Here is a 24,266-nt window from a genome sequence, read left to right as displayed (position 1 = left end):
GAGAGAGATTTATCCTGACTGTGGGCCAGGCAGGAAAACTTTAAGCTACAGAGACCCATCTATCTGCCTCTGCCTCCCAAGTGCTGGGATTAAAGGCGTACATCACCACTGCCCTGCTGTGGGCCCATCTTCTAGTGCCTCTGTAGCCCTTGACAAATGTGATCTGTCTGAAACAGAGACTATTGGAATTTCTGTAAGGACAATCAGTGGTCTGTTATAGTTATGAATGAATTCTGCATGATTCTCTTGGTTTCCATACTTAGTATTTCTTAATTATGCCCCCCTCCCAATACAGAGGAGGTATATGCATAATGGAAAAAGCTACACATTGCTGAATCTTATAATGGGACATATGGAAACACCTCATAATGTCTCATGACAGCCATTACCTACTCACATATGCTAAATGACTATCCACTGACTTAAAAACAGTAACAAAAGACATTATTTTATGTGTATAGCTGTTTTGCTTGCATGTATATCTGTACATCATGTCTGTGCCTGGTACCTTTGGAAGCCAGAAGGATGCATCAGGCCCCCTGGAACTGGAGTGATACACATTGTGAGCTTACTAGGTGAGATCTGGGAATTGAATCTAGTCCCCTGGAAGAACAACCAGTGCTCTTCAATATTGATCCATCTGTCCAGCCCATCTTCTTGGCTTCCCTACCAAGTAGACTTTAAATCTAAAGATTGAACCCAGGACCTAATGCATGCTAGGCAAGTACCTTTTACTTGCTACACCTACAGCTTTTTTCTTAAACTTGTAGCTTTTGTAAATTTGCCAGAGTGTTAAAGACACAGCCAAATCCTGCTGTATATCTAGGAATTTAGGTGGCATCATGGAATTTTGATACTCTTAAATTAGTTTTCTTGGCAGGAATCCTAGTGACTTCTTTAATCTCTGGTTGACATCATTGTAAGTTTTGGCAGAGGAAATGCCAATCTGTGTATAATGCACAATACAAGTAGAGGATGAAGTATTAGGAGACACCTGTCCCAGGAATCATGGCTTCCTGGTTGCCATTGCAAACCACCAACCACAACTTGGAAACTGAAAACAACAGAAATTTGTTCTCATATTTTGGAGGTCAAGAGTTGGCGCTTAAGTTGTCACTGGTGCTGGGTCTGTCTGAGATCTTACAGGAAAGCTGCTTGTTGTTTTTGTCTTCTGGCTGTAGGCAGTTCTTAATACTGTTAGATAGTGGCCCTCCCCTCTTTCAGCAGATCTGCCCTTTCCTTATAGCAGCCATTCTAAGCCATCCTAGACTGATCTCATTCTAAGATTCTTAATTACATTTGCAAAGGTCTGATATTCAAATACCACCACATTCACAGGTATTAGGGGTTTAGGACTGTTACATGTCTTTTTAAGGGACATTGTTCAACCCACACAGTCTACTATTTATATCTCTCAGGATATTCTGGTAAGATTTTAAGAACATCAATGTTTTTACCTTTTTTTTAAGGGTAATATTTTGTCTTAGTTCAGATTTTTATTGCTGTGAAGAGACACTGTGACCACGACAACTCACATAAAGAAAACATTTAACTGGGGTGGCTCACTTGCAATTTTAGAGGTTCAGTCCATTATCATCATGACGGGTAGCATGGCAGCATGCAGGCAGATGTGGTGCTGGACCTGAGAGTGCTACATCTTGCAGGCAACAGGAAGTCGACTGATAGTCACACCAAGGGAAACGTGAGTAAAAGAGGCCCCAAAGCCCACCCCCACAGTGACACACTTCCTCCAGCAAGGCCACACCTTCTAACAGTGCCACTCCCTTTGAGGGCCACCACATATTTATACTAAGCAACCATGAGAGATGAGATTTTTGTTCCAACAAAGAGGAGGTTTGTATACCATTTAAAATCAGTGATTCCTCAAGCTCTTTGTTTCTCCTCTGTAACATAACCCACTGATCACCCACTTTATTCTTGTAAGACTTACGGAAAAGGGGGGACTGCTGTGAGTATTTGGGATGCTCACAGCTCCACAAATAATACACTTTGCCTCTAACTTAGAACCCTCACCTCTTCTGTTAGACTTATTGGCCTCCAGTGGGGTAAAATACTCTCAAACTTGACCAGGAGGCTTTTGTGTTGTCAGATTCTTAGGTGCTGTAATTCCTTGGGCAGAACATTCTTGGAATTTGGTCCAGAGCATGTGACTTAGACTGAGAAAGGACTTTACCCCTTGTCTAACTCAACTGTTACCATCGGAGGATCAAAAGGATAGCACCAAGCCCAGAATAAAAGAGGGTGAGAATGGCAAGTTTGTCTCGAGGATCAGCTGCCCAGCTGGGGAATAAACAGAAGGCAGAGAAGGCCTCTGAGTAGTGGACCCAGTGCCACTTAGTGACACAGGTTCCAAGAAGTGTAGCTTAGTCCATGTCTTAGAATCTAGGTAGATGTGAATCAGTAGTTTCTTCTCTTGAGAGTTCAGAGTCTACTTACTTCATCGCTCTAGCCTTCTGGGAAGCAGGGTTTATACTTAATCCAGCTTGTTCTTCAGTCATATCTCTAACACAGCTCAGATGTTGTGTTCTGCACATGTTTGTCATATGGCACCTTTCGCTAAGCCAGACACTGGCAGAACGAAGATGAATGGAACTTGGCTGTTACCATAGGAGCCTCCAGAGCAGAAGCACATAAGGCAGTGATTGTGTGCAGCACGAAGGATGAGATTGAGGAGCACAAAGCAGGCTGGAGGGACTTACTACCTCTAGCTTCACAAGAACCGAGCTGCTTAAGCTACTCTTTGTTATCTGTTTTTTGCTCACTAACATTACTGTCGTGATTTTCACAGTTATGTACTAATGATTCCCAGCTTGCATTTCATTAGCAGTCCAACTCCCTTTTGTTCTTTTCCTGGAGATCTGGCCTTGTATTTTAGGTAAAGGCAGGGGTTCAAACTCCTGAGTCTACTGCCCAAAGGCCTGCAGCTTAACCCCCTGCCTGCACATGTTTGTCATATGGCACCTTTCTCCGCCACTCCGTACATATCCCCACCTTGTTATCCAGAACTGTTCCTTCTAAACAGTTGTTTTATGTTTGACTCTTTTCCTTTGTTCTGTTATTTTTTTCCCTTTGAGAATCTCTTCCCTTCTCTCTACTATATGAAATCCTGCTCTATCTCAGGGTCCAACTTAATTGCGATGAAAGCGGTTTCGATCCTTTCTGCTTTTTTTTTTTTCAAATTTGAACTAACTCACCCCTCCCCCTCCCTCTGTATTCCTTCTTTCTTTGCATATATGTGAATAATGTGTGTGATATGTATATGTGTGTTCATGTCTGTGAGTGTGGGTATGTATGAGCTACAGTGCATGTGTCAGAGGTCAGAGGACAACCTTGGGTGCGGGTCCTCACCTGCTGTTCTGAGACAGGAGATCGTTTGCTGCTGTGTAGTCAAGGCTAGCTGACTGCATATTTCCAAGGATTCTCCTGTCTTTCCTCCCCTCTCCCCTTAGGAGCATTGGGATTATAGATGTGTGGTACTGTGCCAGGCTTTGTGTGGGTTCTGTGATTCTAAACTCAAGTCTTCTTTTTTCATAGCAAGTGCTTCTACACACTGAGCCATCTCAGCCCTTGAACGGTTTCTGTAACTCCGGTTCTGGCTACTGTACTGCTTACTTTCTTCTATCTAGTCTGATATCCAACCTCATATCCTCAGTTACTCTTAGCCATTTTATACCTGTTTTATGGATGCTTGGGCACTGACCTTTTTCTTCTGGCTCTCTTGCAGTGTCTAGGGTTTATTTCCAGCTGTTTTGGTGCTAGTGTATCCACGGTAGGGCCTAAAACAGTTCACATAAAGTTGTACCTTAAAGCTTGATGAGCATTAGACCTATGGACTCCATACAGTGTACTGATTAAAGGCACCTGTTCTGGAGTGAGAGCCGTTGTGGCCCCTGCTGTATTCTTGAGGAAGTTATTAACCTGTGTGGGCCTCCAGTTTCTACCTGGAAACTCGGACAGTGACCCTACCTCCTCTGACAGGTAGAACATTTGCATTGCACCTCTAACATAAAGTGTGTGGCAGATGTTAAGTTCTCCCTCTACTGCCCCTCCCTCCTCTCTTCTTTTACTCCCTACCCCCTTCCCTTTACTTCTGCGAAATATCACTCTTATTATCATTGATAAATTAGTGCTTTTGCTGGTATCCAACCTCTTAATTGCCAGGGTATTCTCCCCTACCCCTACCCCCCAAAATCCAGAGGCTAAGGGACATTAAGAATTTGTGTTAATCTGCAGATCATCGTAAGTCAGTTACCCCTTCTCGGAGGTGCCACCCAGGGGCTCAGTGGGTCTTCATTTAACGCAAATGTTGAGTTGGTCAAAACTACTTAAACAAACAAACAAACAAACAAACAAAAGCACTTTTGGGTAAGATGACTTCAAATCTATGGGTTAATTATTACATTAAGTTCTCATGCAATAAACTAACACTAAACTAAGCCTTAAGATAGTCTCTTTATTTAAAAAAAAATCAATTCCCTTTATATTTTTTGAAGAAATAGGCATGTAAATAAAATTAGGAAAATAAAAAACTCATATTTAAAAATATAGGCCACTTTTAGAAAAGAGAAGATGAAAGAATAAACATAGAAAATGAAGGTATTTTCTAGTAACACGATCCTCTCAATCTATGCTAGTCTTTGGAAAATAGCTTTTCTTTTAACCTTTGACTCCTTGCTGGTGAGGATGGATGTTTCTCCCTTTAATTAGCCCAAGGGAGGGAACCTGGGCTTCTGCTGTACGTGTACACAGAGGGAGGCTTGCTTTGTGTCATGTATGGGCTGGAGATGTGACTCAGGGTCACCACTTTAGCTGCACACACAGAGCCTAGCTTTGATCCTCAGTACTAGAAGAAAATAAAGAACATTTTTTTGGGGGTGGGAGGAGGCATGTAGATTTAAAAAAAAATTATTCCATCATTATTTATTCAGTATCTAGTATCTGATAAGTAATGAACACTTGATGGCATATAAAGTGATTAAAATCTCTTCCTTTAGAAAATTAAATATGGAAGAAAACATGTATAAGTAATATTAAAAATTATGGAAGTAGAGAAGAAGCATTTGTGGAGGGGACACTGATTAATTTGCTACTAGGACAGCTACTTGCCATCTTCTTTGCTTTTTCTGTCTTAGGCATCAAAACCCGGGTATTGTGGATGCTTACTAGGTGAAAGCTCTCTCTTACTCACATTCGTCCTCCAGACTGTTCCATCCATCCATCCCCACCTACTGTCTGTATATCATCCATCTATCTATTTCTCTTAAAAGAGCAGAAAGTAAAGCATAGCTAACTGACTAGAATAACTGATAATAAAGTTCTCAGCCCTTTTTTGGTTTCTTTTTTTGTCACTTCAGTGTGGTAGGGGCTTTGTATAGTCGTTGTGGTAATTTGAATGAAAATGGCGCCCATTGGCTCATATGTTTAAATAACTGGTCCCCAATTGACCGAACAGTTTGGAAGGTGGTGTGGCCTTGTTAGAGGAGCTGTATTACTGGGGGCAGACTCTACCATTCCCATTGTCTCTTTGCCTCATGGTTTCATTTCAACACGTGAGCTCTCAGCTACTGTTCCAGTGTCTGCCTGCTGCTGTGCTCCCTGCTATGAAGGTCATGGACTCTAAGCCTCTGTGACCACAAGCTCAAATGAAATGTTTTCTTCTATGACTTGGATCTGATAGTAACAACAAACTGATCTCCAGGGCTCTAATGGAAGTTTCCTGGATCACATTCCATAGATGATTAAAAAATTAGTATGTATTTCTAATACATATATTTATTTATAATTACATATATTTTACTTACTAATACTACATGTGTCTCATAAACATACATAACATTGATATTTAAAAGGAAGAAATAAGCCGGGCGGTGGTGGCGCATGCCTTTAATCCCAGCACTCGGGAGGCAGAGCCAGGCGGATCTCTGTGAGTTCAAGGCCAGTCTGGGTTACCAAGTGAGTTCCAGGAAAGGCGCAAAGCTACACAGAGAAACCCTGTCTCGAAAAAAAAAACCAAAAAAAAAAAAAAAATAATAAAAAAAAAGGAAGAAATAATGAGGAAATAATCTGTTGAAAATATATTTCCCAGTAATGATAGTAAAATGTTATCATTTATCATTTTATAGTTAGGTGAGGCCTACTGTAACCAAGAGTAAGATGTGCATCCACAGTACGTACACTTACTTACTTCTCTACTGCTGTAGGTGTGCCTTCTAGGCAGGTGTTGGAAAATCTCAAGATACTTTACTGTCTTTGTGGAGTTTCTACCTGTCTTACAACAGTAAATTTTTTGTCTTAAAATATGTTTTTAATTGAAAGAGTATTTTTACATCACCCCCCACCCCCGTTTCCTTCCTCTAGCCCCTCCCAGGTACCTTCCCTCCAACCCTTCCCACTGCCCTCCCACTCCCAGGTTCGTAGCCTCTTTTCCTTTGATTATTATTGTTGTGTGTGTGTGTGTGTGTGTGTGTGTGTGTGTGTGTGTGTGTGTGTGTATGTATGTGTGCAAGTATATAAGTGCAACTTGCTTGGTTCATTTTGTTGTTGGTGTGTATATGGTTTCAGAGCTGAACACTGCATTGGACAACCAATAAGTGGGCTCCTTCCTGCGAAAGGCTAATTCTCCTCCCAGAACTCATTGTCTGTGGTTCCTTGTCTATGGATGGGGCCCTATGAAAAATTCCCCCTTCCACATTAACGTGTCCATTGATGCAGCCATTGTTCCAGTCCTGTTTATGCAGCCATTTCTAGTAGAGGCTGCTTCACAGCTGACTTCTTGGTGTTCTGGCTCTTACAGTCCTCCTGCACATTCTTCTTCAATGTTTCCTAAGCCACGATATAGGAGCTATGATATAGATGCATCTGTTGGGGCTGGGCTCCCATAATCTATTCTCTCCATGTTCTGTCCGTTTCTGGCTTTCAATAACGATTTCCATTTGGTGTAAAGAGAGTCTTCTGTGATGAGGAGTATGCACTGTGAGTATATCTGTGGTTATAAGAATAAGATTTAGAATATAGTAAGGAGTTATGCTTTTCTAGCAAATGGCAGTAGTAGATTCTTTTCTCATGTCCATGACCTCACTAGCCCCAGTACACTGACTCGGTTTCCAGTACTAGGCTTGGTTTCTCCCCTGTAGAGTGGACCTTAAGTCTAATTAGACAGCTTACAATAGTAATTTGTCTCTTTTCTGTTTTTCCTCAACTCCTAAAGTCAGTTATAAAAGAATCCAGTAAGAAAAACAGCTGGGGGGGGGGGGGAGTATAATAGAATGTTATAGTTACTTAAATATGAACTAGTCATACATGGAAGAGGTTACCTATCTATTGGATGAAAATTTTAATATGTTAAACATTTGTACAGTTGTATTCTTTTCTTTGGTCAAGCTGAGTATATAGTTTAAAAAGAATTCTAATAACTAGCATTCATCTTCCAGATCGTTCTAGTTTCTTTAAAAGACAGCAAGAATAGTGGGGGGCTGGAGAGATGGCTCAGTGATTAATTGTGCATGTTGCTCTTCCAGGGGAACTGGATCTGGTTCCAGTACCCACTACAGTGCTCACAACTGCCTATAACTCCAGTTCCAAGAGATCTGATGCCCTGTCTGGCCTCTTTGGCACCTGCATGCAGATCACATGCGGGTATGCAAGCATCTGCACACAGTGGATAAAGTGAATAAATCTAAAAAAAAAACAAAAAACAACAAAACAACAACAACAAAAAAAACCGAAACAGCAGAGGGCACTGTGGGATTTAGTTTTCTAAAGCCTGTTTTAAAATGAGAACATTGTTGCCATTTTTGTGTGTGCTGTGTTATAGACTTCAGTTAATGTGGTAAAGAGCTGTGGCATTCTTAACTTTCTCCCACTTTGAGAGCATTAAAAAAACACTGTTGTGTTTTGGAAAATTAGAGTTAAACTATTTTTTTTTGTGGTTTGATATATTGTATATCCTAATAAACTTACCTGGTGTCAGAGGACAAAACAGCCACTAGATAGACATAGAGGCCAGAAAATGGTGGCACACATACCTTTAATCCTATCACTCAGGAGGCAGAGATCCATTTGAATCTCTGTGAGTTCAGGGCCACACTGGAAACAGAACCAGGCATGGTGGCACATGCCTTTAATCCTAGAACTTGAGATCTCTTGTCTTGCTTGGCAAAGACACACACCTTTAATCCCAGGAAGTGATGACAGGAAGCAGAAAGGTATACAAGGTGTGAGGACCAGGAACTAGAGGCTTTTAAACTTTTAGACTTTCAGCAGCGGTTGAGCTGAAATCCATTTTGGTGAGGACTCAGAAGCTTTCAGTCTGAAGTTTTGTGGAAACAGGATCCGATGAGGAGTTGTCGAGGTGAGGTTGGCTGTGACTTGTTCTGATCTTTCAGAATTCACCCCAATAACTGGCACTATCTATAAGACCGTTTAAGATTCGTGTTATAGGTTTGCACTTGTGTTTCTTTAGTGAGTAATAATCCTTCAAAATAGTAATGATTCTAACTGTATTCATATATCTTTAAAGTTTACTTTTACTTATGGGAGATGATCTTGATTAAAATCAGTACTGTAATAGGAAAAAGTTTTCAGTGACTATTATACAAGGGACTTAATTAGGTTTTGAAAGATATTTTTGTAGGTCCTAGATCTCAGATCTATGTCAGACATAACTGCATTAGCCCACAGGCTGTAGTGTGTGTGCTTGGAGTGATGGGTTACCCTGCTGCTGCCTCACTCACTAAGGAAGTCTGACAGGTGGCCTACATAGTCATTCCTACGTCTCTAGTGAGAAACAAAGAAAAAGCTTATTTCATTCAGTTCCCTTAGGGAAATTCCTTGTAGTTTCCATTCATATTTTAGGAATATAATTACAATTTATTGGGTTATATAGATTTTTAAAGAAGATAAAGCCCAATGAGTGGAAAAACAATGTGTTTACAATGCATTATAAAAGTAGTGAATGGAAAAATTCAGCTCTTTGGTCATTCTGTTATAGTTAGTTAGATGTGTAGTGCATATTAAAATAAGAATTGATTGAATTTATTATTTAATATATTTATGCAGCTATGGATTTTTGTTTAATGTATTATCCATCCAAAATACAATATAAAATAACCTTCAGGTTTAAGTTTAGCTATATAGAGTTTTTATTCTTTCTTTTTCAGATATTTAGAGTGAAGATGATTACTCTTCACTTACTATTTTATTAAGAGATAGTTTTACGGCTGAACAATTAGTCATCATTACAGCATGCACTGTAGAGAGGAGAGTATTTAAGATAACAGACACAAATTCTCGTTATAAAGTAACTCACTAACAGAGAGCGAAAGGAGTAGATGTTGTAAAGAGCTGTAGATTGGGGCTGGAGAGAGGCTCAGTTATTGAAGTGCTGGTCATGCGAGCATGAGAACAGCATGAGAACCCGAGTTTGGTCCGCAGAGCCCCTGTGAAAAGCTGCTTGTAGCTTGGAGGGGTGGTGCACAGCTTTTATCCCAGCACTGTTTTTGCAGATGCAGGTAGATCTCTGTGAGCTGGAGGCCAGCTTGGTCTACACAGAGTTCTGGGATAGTTAGGACTGCATAGAGACACCCTGTGTCAAAACAAAACCGCAGCCAAACAAGCAAGCAAAACAAACAAACAAACAAACACCAAAGCTGGGTGTGTTGGCACATGCTACTTTCAAGCTCTGAGGAAATGGAGATAGGAGGACCCTGAGGCTTTCTGGCCAACCAACCTTTCTTGGCAAGGTCCAAGCTGATGGAGACCATGTCTCAAAAACCAGTGTGGATAACTCCTGAGGAATGATGCCTTAAGTTGTCATCTTGCCTCCATGTGCACATATATACTCTTGCATGTGCACCTGCACACATACGTGCTCACACACACATTCACACAAAACAACTAAATAGTTAGAAATTGTAATCAGAATTAGGTTACTAGAGACTAAGTTTAAATACATAAGTGATGATGTTTTATGAGGTTATCAAAGCATGAGGCGAAGCAATTAATTTTAGCCTACATCATGCTTACAGTGTTTACTCAAAATACTTAGCTGTTTTCTTCAGTAACAGTTTTGCCTCTTACATCCTACCACTTATTAAGTTGGTCATAGACTATTCAAATGGAGACCAGAAATACAGGGTTTCATTTATAAGAGAAATGTTTATGAGACACATGTAGTATTAGTAAATAAAATGTATATAATTATAAATAAATATATGTATTAGAAATACATACTAATTTTTTAATCATCTATGGAATGTGATCCAGGAAACTTCCATTAGAGCCCTGGAGATCAGTTTGTTGTTACTATCAGATCCAAGTCATAGAAGAAAACATTTCATTTGAGCTTGTGGTCACAGAGGCTTAGAGTCCATGACCTTCATAGCCGGGAGCACAGCAGCAGGCAGACACTGGAACAGTAGCTGAGAGCTCACGTGTTGAAATGAAACCATGAGGCAAAGAGACAATGGGAATGGTAGAGTCTGCCCCCAGTAATACAGCTCCTCTAACAAGGCCACACCACCTTCCAAACTGTTCAGTCAATTGGGGACCAGTTATTTAAACATATGAGCCAATGGGCGCCATTTTCATTCAAACTACCACAACGACTATACAAAGCCCCTACAACACTGAAGTGAAAAAAAAGAAACCAGTCTAGCATAGCAGTTGGGCTCACGAGCAAGGTGACTTGCACACAGCACAGCTATAGATGATAGCTTCATACCCACAGGAACTGATAGCTCATAACTAGCAAGTTTCTAGGCTCCATTTTAGGGAAGCGCAAAGTACAGTGTCTTGATCAGGCCTTTATAGTTTTCCAGGCAGTATGCATTCTATCAGTTGTGGGTTGTTTTAATCATATGCAGGGTTGCCTAGTGATAGAGTTGTCAGGGCAACTGAACTGGTTGTCTAGGAAAGGTCATATTTTCATGAAGAGAAAATGGTTTCACTGGCTTGTTCGTTCACTGTTCTGTTGTTTGTTCTTTGGTAACTGCTTCTTTAAAAATTCAAAAGGCTTTGACAGTCAGATGCAGGGATGGATAAGTAGGCAGCATTTAGATAGGAATGAATTCAATTCACTCAGTGGGAAAGAAAATCCTACAGGGGTGCATGCTTATAGGGAAGTGCATCTGAGACCGTCCTCTGCTATCCATCCCCATCTGCAGCATCAATATCACCCACCAACCACCAACTTGTCAGAAATACAAATTCACAGGGCTACTTTGTCAGAAGCTCGGTGAGGTGATGGTTAGGCTCAGCAGTCTAGCTTAATGAGCCTCTTAGGTGATGGTGATACAAGCTAATATTTGTGACATCTCAAATACCAAATAGGAAGTAGAGAGCATGCTCAAAGTCCACCCCAAATGACGTACTTCCTCCAAACAGCTGTCAGCTGGGGACCAAATATTCAAAAGTCCAAGACTTACTAGAGGGACATGTCATTCAAATCACCATATTTCACTTCCTGGTCCCCATATTATTGTAGCAAAATGAAGAAATAGTTGCATACAAGGAGTGTTCTAGAGCATACATGTAGTTCTGGTTAGACACCATCTTTAAAGTAATGTACTAAGTAGTGTACGGATTGATGGCTTAAATGGACCAGGGATCTAACCAGTTCTAGAGAACTAATTTTATTAATAGATTTTTAGAGCATACTTGGTAAATGTTCTTAATGGTTCCTCGATAGGAAGATAACTTGATTTTTGTACTTAGTTGTATTTAATATTCAATTTTTCAAAGCTAAATTTTAAAAAGGCTACAATATATTGGTTCAACTTACTTTTTATCAAATTAGTCTCATGTAACATTTTCACTGAGTTCTTTGAGGGAGTTTTTATAAAGGGCAGTTTGAGTAAGTTGATTTCACAATGCCACTAAGGAAGTTTAGTGATGCCAAGGTTTTTAAAGATCTAAACCTAATAATAAATGCTGCACAACACAGCTGATGAATGATAGTTATAAAAATGTAGTGTAATTGGTGATTCATCTACTAAATATTTGAAATGAATATTCACTACTATGGCAGCACAGGGTGCTATAATGTTAGGATTTTATCTATAAAATATTCAAGTTAATGTTTGTAAAACCATAGCTGTTCTTTAGCCAAAATTTGTATATGTTTATTAAAAATTTCCAAATTGAATTCTACCTTACCTATTGGAATATGGTTAGGGCCTAACTTTAAATTGCCTGATGTTATGCTCGAGAAACAAATTTTTATTTGATTTTTTTTCTTTGATCATCTTAATTTATATTTTTGATAAATTTCATGTGAAGAATTAGAATCTTAAGCTTTTTAGAATTTGAATGTTACCCTAGTTCTCCTTTTACAGAAAGAGTTCTTTCTTATAGCAGACCTTGATCTACATTTGTTGGTATGTTCAGATTCATTAATGCCTGTTTGCCCCTTCCTGTGCTTTATTCTAGTGAGCATGAAAGGACTTGTCACCCCTGTAAATCTGTTTATAGTCATGACAGGACATTCAGCATGAGATAAGACAGTCATACCAGATCATCTCAAAGGGAGCTAGAAAGTGGGTACATTGGTTTTTCCTTAAGTCTACTTAAGGTTCATTGAGGGAAAGAGGCTGGGATCGTGTGTGTGTGTGTGTGTGTGTGTGTGTGTGTGCGTGTGCGTGTGCGCGTGCGCGTGTGCGTGTGTGTGTGTGTGTGTGTGTGTGTGTGTGTGTGTGTGTGTTTTAAGATTTATGTGTTTTGCCAGGCTGTGGTGGCACACGCTTTTAATCATAGGACTTGGGTGGCAGAGGCAGGCGAATCTCTGTGAGTTCGAGTCCAGTCTGGTCTATAAAAATTAATTATAGGACAGCGAGAGCTGTTATACAGAGAAACCCTGTCTCGAAAAATAAAAACAAAAACAAGAAAACAAAACAAAACAAAAAACCAAAACAAACAAACAAACAAAAAACAAAACAAAAAATTATGTATTTTATGTATTATGTTTTGCCTTCATGTATGTCTGTGTTCCACTTGCATGCCCGGAAGAGGGCATCAGATCCCTTGGTACTCTAGTTATGGATGGTTGTGAGTTGCCATATGGGTGCTGGGAATTGAACTTGGGTCCTCTGCAAGAGCAACAAGTGCTCTTAATTGCTGAGCTAGTTCTTCAGCCCAAGATGGTGTGTTTTTATCCCTGACCAGGTACCATCTAAACCAGAGCTTCTTAAACCCTTTCCCATTATTGGGGTTGGAGAGAGAGGTTGGTGGTTAAGAACACCTGCTATCTCTCCAGGTTTAGTTCCCAGAACCCACATGATAGATTGTAACCTTTGTAGTTCTAGCTCCAGGGAATCCAATGGCCCCTTCTGGTTTCCGGGAGCACTGCATACACACGATGTACATACATACATATAGTCAGAAATACATAAAATAAAAATAAATCGTTAAAAGACCTCCCCTTGTTACTCCTCTTTTTTACTTAAAGAAAAATTTATGCACCTTGAACATATAATATAGCTATACAAATCAAACATTTACTGATAACATATCATCAAGAACTTTATTTTAAAACAATTCTTTGGAATATATCCAAACTTATTATTTCTTAAAATGAAAGCAAATTTATATACTAATGAGATAGAAGTGTTTGCTTTTACATAAAGAATTAAATCTTAGCTGAATATTTGATACTGTAGAACATGCAGCATTTTTAGTAATTTTCAGAGTGGATAAATACTTTTAATTTTATAATTATCAGGTGAAATATGCATGAATAATACATAGTATAAAATGGCAAAAGTATGTTTGGAAATGGTTGGAAATTCTGTTCTAATCTCCTGACAAAGTTATTATTTTTTGAAATTTGAGACAGGTTCTCGTGTGTCCCAGGCTAGTCTTTAACTTTCTATGTAGCCGAGGTTGACCTTGAACTCCTGATTTTCCTGTTTTCATTCTCCCAGTGCTAGAATTAAAGGCACGTGCCACCATGTTGCCTGCTGAAATTCGTTTAGTGATCTTTATATAAGATACAAGCCAGCAGCTCAGACAGCACTTTTTACAAAAATCAAGTGTAGCTGAAGTTTTTTCCGGTCTTGTCCAGCCCCACAGACCCCACAGCTGCTTATGAAATAATTACTCAGTAGCTTATATTAATTAAAACTGCTTGGCCATTAGCTCAGGCCTACTACTGACTAGCTCTTACACTTAAACTCAGCCCATTTCTGTTAATCTATATGTTGCCACGTGTTCCCTGGCTATACCTGTGTGCAGTTACATGCTGCTCCCCTCCTCCTGACTCAGCCTTCCACTTCCCAGCATTCTCCTTGTCTGTTTATCCTGCCTATACCTCCTGCCTGGCTACTGGCCAATCAGCATCTTATTTATCAACCAATCAGAGCAACACATTCACAGCATACCGAACATCCCACAGCAATCAAGCATTATAATACAATATTAATACTTTAAGTGCTGAGGCATGATGATAAAGTATTGTCTGTTTTCAGTAATTAAATCATTAAGTTTCAATAAGAACAACAAACTTCATATGTACAGTAAAAGCACTGCATTTCCTAACATATGGTAGTCTGAAATTGAGCCAGGATGTTTTAAAGAGCAAAGGTTTGTTGGTGTTGCATGGTTTAATAGCATGTGCATGCAAAGTATGCATATTATATGTTCAGAACCAAGGCTGCAGGGAAAACACATGCAATGATATTTGGGCAGGTGCTGTCAGACACACCTCAGGCTTGTTACATGTTTGATTTTGTTGCTTTTTGGTCATCGTACCATCAGAACCCTTTGCTGTTGTCAGATTTTTTGTGACTCACTCATTGAGATACTTGACCTCACATTGGTTTGTGACCCATAGTTTGAGAAGCTGGGATCTAGATAATGTCTTTAGCAGGAGTAGAAAGAGTTGGTTGCTATAATAGCTATTTCAACCCATTTGCCCACACTCTGTAGTTTAGCATAAGCGTTTCTTCCCTTGTGTTACATTACATGAGTAGAGGTAAGATATGACAGTGATCAGTCCTGTATGTGTACTGAGGGCTTTTCCCTTGTTCACTGCAGGGACACATGGCAGTGTCACTTGCCAGTATAGCCATAAACACGCCTCAAATGATAATTGGTTTTTGTATTTCTTCTTTGAAATTGTTTATTCACCTCATCTTGACCTTTTGCTTATTGGATGATTTGGTTTTCTATTTTTGCAGTTCTTCATAGATTGTAGATATTAATTCCCAGGCACATGTTTAGTTCTCGAAGATTTGTTCTGTAGTCTCAGTGTTTACTCTGCTCATCATTTCCTTTGCTGTTGAGAAGCTTTTTAATTTCATGTAATCTCAGTTGTCAGCTGTCAGCTCTTGGGTCATTTCCTGTGCTATTTGAGTCCTTTTCAGAGGGCCCTTACATATGCTTCTGTTTTCCTCCAGCACTTTCATTCTCAGGTTTAATGAGGGTCTTTGATGTATTTTGAATTGTTTTGTATGGGAACAAAGAAACAGATTTGCTTTCATTCTTAAAATGTCAGTGTCCTGTTTTAGTGGCCCTATTTGTTGAAGAGTGCTGTTTTTTTTTTTTCCAATGTATATTTCTGACTTCTTTGTCAAAGATTGGGTGGCTGTTGACATGTGAGTTTATTTATGGGTTCTGTATTCTGTTCTTTTGGTCAGTGTATTTCTTTTAAATGCGCCGCAACAATGCTGATTGTGTTACTGTGCCTTTGTAATATAGTTGGAGATCCAGAATTGTGATATCTTTGATATTGCCTTTTCTGTTTAAGATTGCTGTGGTTGGGACTGGAGATGGTTCAGCAGTTAATAGCATTTGTTCTTTTGTTTGTTTGTTTTTTGTTGTTGTTTTTGGTCTTTGGTTTTTCTTGCTGTCTTGAACTGCTCTGTAGACAAGACTGAGATTTGCCCGCCTCTGCCTTCGTAGTTCTGGGATTAAAGGTGTGCACCACCACCACCACCATCACCACCACCACCACCACCCCCCACCCCCCCAGCTAAGAGTAGCTGTTCTTGTGGAGGACCCAGGTTCAATTCCCAGAACCCACATGACAACTGAAAACTGTAACTCCAGTTCCAGAGGATCTAACACTCTTCTGAACTCTGCAGGCACCATGTGTGACACATACATACATTGCATGCAAAACACTCATACACATTAAGTGCATAAATTTAAAAAAACTGTTGCGGTTATTTGAGGTGTTCTGTGAATTTTAGGATTTTTTTTGTTCTAAGTCTATGAAGAGTGAAATTATGACTCACAGTGATTAGTATGTATATAATTACAATTGCTGTATTTTCTTTTTTTGTTTTTTCTTCGAGACAGGGTTTCTCTGTGTAGTTTTGGTGCCTGTCCTGGATCTCGCTCTGTAGACCAGGCTGGCCTGGAACTCACAGAGATCCACCTGGCTCTGCCTCCCGAGTGCTGGGATTAAAGACGTGCGCCACCACTGCCCGGCTGCTGTATCTTCTTAATTAATTACTTCTCTTACTAATATGTGGTGGCCTAAACTCTACTGGCTAATTTTGGTTTGGGTTTTCTTTTACCAGATATCAGCCATGTTTTTGGTTTCTGTTTTTTGACACATTGTTTTTAATCTTTGCCTCTTGGTCTGTGGGTGTCTTTCCAGTGGGGTATGTGTTTTGGAGATGAGATGGTTAGATCTAGTTTTTATCCAGCCATCCAGTCCACATCTCTTTACCTGTGATTTGAACCCATTGACATGTAAGGTTGTTAGTGGGAGGTATTTATTTACTGAGTCCTGCCGTTTCTTGTCTCTGCTTGGCTGGGTGATTGTTTTTTATTTTCTCACCTGCTAAGATTAGCCGTTTCCTGGTTTATTGTTATAGACAAGTTGTTTGCCTTCCTAGCTTTCCTTTGTTTATTTTTCCTCTCCTGAAATTTATTTCCTGTGCTCTTAGGATCTGAGACTGTATTTTTTGATGCCTCTGGGTCCATTTTTTTTGTCATAACTTCTGTTCTTGATGTTAAATGAAAGAAGTATTGCTCCATGAATGAAAAGGCCCTAGTGACCCAGTAACTATTTTTCCATTAAAGACAACTAATATTTATTGAAATTCTTTAATATTAGCCAGTTTGTCTTGGAGTGGATTAAACCTGTGGCCTTGTAAGCGTTAAGCAGGTGCTGCAGCACTGAACCGTAGTGTACTGCCAAGCCCAGAATTTCTGTGGATGGGGAAAATGTACTTAAATCTCTTTCATAATTTCCATGTCTAAAATGTCTCATTAGCTCCATTAATGGGTTTCATTTTGAAAGTATGTAGTTTTTCCAAACCTCTTTAGATATAAAAATGTCATGATGTTGATGTATTTGGATGTTGTTATATCACATTTTAAAAATTCATTGCTTCTCTTTGCTTTTCTTACTCTTTAGCCGGCCCCAGAAAGTGTGCTTGTGTCCATATCTACCAGTGTACCCACTCCAAATCTCCACCCATTTGTACATAATTCAGCATCCAGCAGAGGTGAGTTAACGTTTGTAAGTGATATGCCTTCAGGTGGAGTCTAGTGCAGCAGAGAAAACACCCATGTAAACATGCTCATTCCTCATAGCTGCATAGTGTTTCAGAAAAACCATTATTGATAAGTATTTACTTTTTAAGGAAGAAAGCTTTATCTATTAGATGATAGTAGAGAGTCACATGCTTGATACAATGTTTCATACCATTCTATTGTAAGGTAGAGATTTAGAACTCCAACAGATTTGTATGATGAAAAGATGCAATTCTGTGAATAAAGAGCTGAGAAAAATGACTGCTTTTAAAGCGCTGGTCATAGTCTTGGCTTCCTGATAGCTTTTCTTGCTAGAGTATATACTGACTTTGGCATTTTACTCTTACAAGATGGATATGCAAGTAAAATTTTCTTTCTGTTAGGTGGCTAGAACAAACACTTTTACTGTGTACTGTGCCGTCTGTAAGACTTTTTAGCTAATGCTCTTCTATTCTGTTTACGATTAGACATGTGCCAGTGTGTATGTGTGTTTGTGAGTTTTGATTTGTGATGAGGGGATGTAAGGAAACCATAGGATATTACAATTAGTTAATACAAAACTAGTCAGTGCATGATGTAAATGGAATCAGTGGTAACCCAAGTGAGAAATCTTTTACCTCTTTTTAAAAACTTTGTATAGTCTATTCAAAGATACAACAAACATGTAAAATAAATTAGTCCTTACTGTTTTCTGAATGATGAATACTATTTCTTTGCAAGTTATTTGTTGACAGGTCTTTTTCCACACTTGACAGCAGGCTCTTACGGTTCTGGCAATTTTGTCACTGGATTATTTTACTGCAGTTAAAATTGTAATACTGTACAACTTACATTTACAGAAAATAGTAGTGCTGTGGTCATAGAGGATTAAAACCTGAATTTTGGTGAATATAGTTTCCATGTTATAGTGCAAATATGGTACTTTTCCATTGTTATGTTGTTCTAGGGTATTAGACAGCCTTCAAAATGTAGTTTTAAAAATTTATTTGTGGTGATTTTTATATTTTGAAATCTCCTACAGTTTTTTTGTTTATTTTTTTTTAATCACAGTTAATCCTCAATTTAGATGACCTATTTAAAATTGTATCCACTATGGATATATTTTATGAATACACAAGTACATCCAAATTGATGTTCCCTGTCAGTAAAGGAACTTTCTGGTCTTCACTTAGTTCACTAATACTGGGCTGCTTGTGTGTGTGTAACTTTAGCACACTACTTTGCATAAATGGATTTGACAATTTCATGGTTCTCCCATAAAAATGAGGTTGAAAATATTTGGATAGGTTCCAGGAGGGAGATGTGGAGAAAGAGATGTGGTAGAGAGGATTGCATGGAAGTGATGTGATGGACATTTCAAAGAATAAGTTCATGAATGGAGACAGTTGTTTAAAAACAAGAAGTTATCTCAAAAATAAGAAAAAAAGAAGCTTTAAAAGGAAGAAGTGTTATACTAAATTGCATGGCCTTGTGAACAGTGTATATTTAGCCATACTGATATATATATATATATATATATATATATATATATATATATATATATATACACTGTTTATTGGTTTTCTATAGCCGTTATCAGATATGAGAGTTAGCTGCAAGGTAAGAGTTCAGAATGTTAACTTGTTATGAGATGCTGTACTTGTAAAGTTAAGGATCAGGGTTCTAGAGCAAGGTTGTCCGAGTTTCAGATACTTACTGGCTATGTACAGTCTGTGACCCTGCAGGTTAATACGTCTCTCTGGGCTTCAGTCTCCTCATTGGTATTATTGACATAAAAAAGTTTCATTTCTTTACTGATTTGTTGTGAAAAATAAACGGGTATTTATATCATTATATCTATATGTCACACTTGGAATTGTCTATGTTACTGTTAGCTATGATGGTGATCATTTGTAGTTTGTAAGTAATATATATAAAATTGAAAAATCAAAATTGTAGCACACATTATAGGAAATTTGGAAATAATTCTTAGAAAAGGCTAAGAGTTAAAGTGATTGCTTCTTGGAAGTGGTACTGGGGAGTATACCTGGGAAAGTTATGGCATTTTAAATCTTTGTGACTATTTAATTTGACATATATAAATGTATTACTTAACAAAAGTTTGGAAAGCAGAGGTCTCCATAGTGATAAGGTGCTGTGGGATGGTCTGTATGTCAAATGTGTTGCTGATTGGTCAATGAATAAATCACTGATTGGTCAGTGGCCAGGCAGAAAGTATAGGCGGGACTAAGAGAGAGGAGAATTGAGAGAACAGGAAGAAGCTGGAGGACAGAGACACAGCCAGCTGCCATCAGGACAAGAAAGATGTAAAGTACCGGTAAGCCACAAGCCACGTGGCAAGGTATAGATTAATGGAAATGGATTAATTTAAGCTGTAAGAACAGTTAGCAAGAAGCCTGCCACGGCCATACAGTTTGTAACCAATATAAGTCTCTGTGTTTACTTGGTTGGGTCTGAGAGGCTGCGGGACTGGAGGGTGACAGAGATTTGTCCTGACTGTGGGCCAGGCAGGAAAACTCAAGCTACAATAAGAAGGGAGAACACTGGAAACACTAATCTATGAAACACTGGAAAATTTCCCTAGCCCCACCTAAGGCACAGTGGTTAACTGCTTGCCTCCGTAGGACTAACAATAGAGCTGTGGTAACAAGAAAACTTGTTCTTAGCAGTGGAAGCTAGGATGCTGAAGAAATCCACGGATGGTGGTCAGCTTTGTGCTTGGGTCTCCCGAATCCTGAAAGTGCAGCCCACTTCCATGGGAGGGGAGAGTAAGCTTTCTGGAGTGGGCAGTTCCACTGGCCATTAGAGTTGTGTAAGAAAGCTACTTTCCTTTCTCTCATTAGTTATTTGGCAATTTGCAGGTAACACTGTGGAGACTTGTGTATTTTGGAGTAGAGTCTAGTATTTGTTTTGTTGCTTAAATTGTTCCACTTGGCCGTTAGTAAGTCTGTAAACTTGTGGCTCTGTCGTTTGGACTGCCTTTGTTTTCTTTTTGGCGCATGTTGCTGCTTTTTTGGTATTGAGATATAGGCTATCATCTGCAAGCTGATGTGTTCAAAATGTAATTACTTTGAAATAAAAAGCTTATCAGAATAAATTATTCAGTTTAACACAAATTTACGTGCATTTATAATTTATAATTCATTTAGTTTATTACTGATATTTATTAATTATACATAGCAGTAGATTTCATTGTGGGATTACATACATATGTATAAAGTATTTTCCCCCTATAATTTATAATTCTAACCATTAGCCTGTAAATATATCTAAATAAGTTTAAAAAATATGCTTGTGTTATGCTTAATACTGATAAATTAGAGAACTGTTACTGCTTCTTAGAGTCTGGTCTTGAGTAAAAGATTTGTAAAATATATAGTTATAAAGTCAATGTTTCTCAGAGGGGTTTTTCTTTCTGCAGCGCTGATGCTGACACTCAGTTCCCTGTATCTGATGAGCGAGCATTTATCACTCAGTTCCAAACAGTTTTAAAAGTGTTCACCTGGGTAGTAACTCCCTGTTTTCCTTTTTCGTTAAAGGAAAGCAAAGTGTTGCGCACAGTCCCTCTGCTAGCGGCATGCCTCCCCCCTGACAAGTGCACGGTAAAGATTGGCCGCCGCTTCAGTGAAGAGCGGTGAGTGAGCTGACGGACGGGCAGCTGGGAGTAGTTCTTTCCTGCATAGAGGTTTCTTTGGGAGGGTAAAAATGACGTCACTGGCCATTGGCTAGGAAAGCCTTGGCAGGAAATAATGAAGAGGAAAGTGGAAGAACTGTGGCTGAGGAGACAGCATGCCAGTTACCAGATTCAGAGGCTTCTGATTGACCTTTGAACTGGTGCTTCCATTTGATTAGACAGATTCATTGAGAGGGCAGCTTTGCTTAGGCATTCACTAAGTGTAATAAAAGTTTTGTTTTCCCCATACCTAATAAAGATATCTTAAAAATTATTGTTTTAGAGATTTTGAACTTTCAACTGTTTGCCGGGACTCTGGTACATTAATATTATATCCAGGGGCTGAAGCTACTAATTTGGAAGAATTTATATTAGATTCTCCTGTCTATCCTTCCACAATCATCCTCATTGATGGTACATGGAGCCAGGCTAAGGACATTTTCTATAAGAATTCCTTGTTCCGACTTCCCAAACAGGTAAACTAATACTTTAACAAAGAATAACTACAATTGTATAATTACTTGCTATACACACACACACATATATATATATATTTTTACCATATACTCTAGTAATATGAATTAAGTGGTATTTATGTGTATGTTGTAAGTACATATACTTACATTTGTATATAGAGCAAATTTCACATGTGTCATTTCTTTTCATATGTATAAATGATTTTGTTAAGAAATGTTTTATTTAAACAGTTACTTATTAGTAATGACTAAACTTTTTGCAAGGCACTTTATTTATTAATATCATGGTTCATCCTTCATTTTTCATGTTAAAAGCTTTTTTTGACAGTGTGTGTGTGTGTGTGTGTGTGTGTGTGTGTGTGTGTGTGTGTGTGTACACATACAGCTTGTGGGTTCTGGGAATCGAACTCAGGTTGTCAGTCTTGGTGGGAAGTGCCCTTACCTTCTGAGCCATCTCCCTAGTTCTTCAGATTTGATATAATTTGTTGTAATCAAAGGTTTTGAAGTATTGAACCATGTTTGTGTTTTTTGGGTGAACTTTCCTGACTGTTCACATTTTGTATTCATCTGGAACTTGGATTTTGTGTAATATATTGAACTGTAATACACATGGTTTCCATATTTTTTCCCTGGCAAGTTTGGGTACTAAAGTTATTCCGACTTCACAGGAATAACTGAAGAAATATTTCTCTGTGGCCTAAATTAGTTACCTATAGAATTAGATCCTCCATAAAAATTAGATGGAATGAATTGGTAAAGCCATCTGCTCTAGCCTGCTCTGGTCACTTCAAACTCTTCTGTGGAGACTTCAGACTTTCTGTTTACATTTGGCCTTCCTTTCTCCTTTTCTCTAGGGGATTCTCTCCTCCAAGTGAGTAGTATAAATTGTTAAACAGTTAACTTGTCCTGAATGTGTTCTTTCTTGTTTCTAATAATACTTACTCAGATCCACACACAGATCCACACCTACATATACACACATACACACATACACAGATGAAGGCATACTTTTTCTCTCAAGGTTTCTCTACTTTATGAACTTTCAAAAGCTTTTATATTGTTTATAATTGCTGTTATATTTTGTTTTCACTTCAGTAATTTTATCTTGATCAATTTTTCAGTTGTATTTTTAATTGACATAATACTTGCACATGTTCATGGAGTACCTATGATTCTCTGGGGCATGTATACATTGGCTTAATGATGAAATTAGTGTCACTATCTCAGGTGTTCATTATCTCTTTGTACTGAGAACATTTCCTCAAGCAGCTATTGTTTCTTCATGGTGAGAACATTCAGATTTGATTTCCAGCTATTGGAAGATTGGCTGTTGTTGACTGGAGCCACTGTGCTGTGTGACAAAGCCTGAGAACTCACTCCTTCCTTCTCACTCTAACTTTGTTCATTGGCCTCTTTCCTTTCCTTTCTTTGCTATCCCCTTCCAGGCTTTGCTCATTATTATTTTACCTCGAATTCTGTGATAAACTTTTTTAGGCTTCACAGGAGTTAATCATATGGTATGATGCATGACTGGTGGTTTTACCCAGTATGGTGTTGTCAAGGTTCACCCATGTTCCCACAGATGACAGGGCTTCATTCTTCTTTGTGACTGACTCATATTTCACTATATATATATATGAAACTCTCTTTCTTCCCTGTATAGTAATCTTTGGAGAATTTTCTCTGTTGTGGCTTGGTTGCCACAAAGTCCATTAATTTGTGTGTATCTTGCTCAATTTTTAACGCTAACATTATTGGCTATAGTGCTTTTGGTTCATAGTTATTTGCTTTCTGAGGTTGTAATATTTCACTTCGTATTTTCTGACTTTTTAGGGTTGCTAATATAAGGTCTAGTTGTTGTGGTGTTCCTGCTTTTGTATGTGACTTGACAGTTTTTCTCATACTACTTTTTGCATTGTTTCTTTGTATTTTTGACATCTTGACTATGATATATCATGGAAAGTTCTTTTCTGATCCTGTCTGTTTGTAGTTCTTCTGTGTTTTGATGTGTACTTTTTTCTCTAGGTTTGGGAATCTTTCTCTATAATTTCGTTATAACTTCTGCTTTATCTCTGTTCCTTTTATCTCATGAATTCTTAGGTCTGGACTCTTGAATATATCCCAGACTTCTTGGAAATATTGGCTGTCTTAAGTGATTTTGCTCATGTATGTATGATGTATATGGCTTCCAGTTGGAGGGAGTAGGGAGGTTGGGGATAGGCCAAGGTGGGTAGTTGTGCCACATTCTTTTTGTGGTGTTTTGCACCTCGGTGGAATGAATTTATGTTACATTTTTAAACTTCCTCTTCTTTCATCTCTCTTTGGTTGTTTTGTTTTCTGTGAGTCCTTCTAAAGGGTTATATTCACTTAGATTTTGTTTCCTGCTGCTATTTATGTGGAGTTGCAGTGGTTGTACTTTTTATTGGCAGACCTTGGTTTGTGTAGCTATAGGAGATCCTTTTACATTATACTTGCTGTATTCAGAGACATCAGCTTGGGGTACTAGTTAGAGAGGTGCGATTTGGTTTTTTTTTTAGAGCTGGATGTGTTAGTATTTGGGTAGCAAAGTGCGGAATCAATGGGGAAAGGAAGAGAGGGCATCCAGTGTGTTTGAG

General features: G+C 38.6%; 1 protein-coding gene across 2 annotated transcripts in view; it reads left to right on the top strand.

The window, feature by feature from the left end:
- The window catches only part of Dtwd2 (DTW domain containing 2), a 71,012-nt gene that overhangs the window by 15,479 nt on the left and 31,267 nt on the right, over window positions 1-24,266 (top strand). The window contains exons 2-4 of one of the 2 annotated variants that reach the window (XM_052742163.1): window positions 17,384-17,474; window positions 21,042-21,136; window positions 21,459-21,651. In XM_052742163.1, coding sequence (XP_052598123.1) covers window positions 17,384-17,474; window positions 21,042-21,136; window positions 21,459-21,651 — 379 coding nt within the window. The remainder of the gene's footprint in view (window positions 1-17,383; window positions 17,475-21,041; window positions 21,137-21,458; window positions 21,652-24,266) is intronic. The other variant, XM_052742164.1, reaches the window with a different exon arrangement.

Source organism: Peromyscus californicus, unplaced genomic scaffold (genome assembly GCF_007827085.1).
Source record: "Peromyscus californicus insignis strain IS unplaced genomic scaffold, ASM782708v3 Scaffold_17__1_contigs__length_78620276, whole genome shotgun sequence".
In the NCBI taxonomy this organism is placed as follows: domain Eukaryota; kingdom Metazoa; phylum Chordata; class Mammalia; order Rodentia; family Cricetidae; genus Peromyscus; species Peromyscus californicus.
The sequence above is the reverse complement of the archived record's forward strand: the minus strand, read 5'-3'. Positions and strand labels throughout refer to the sequence as shown.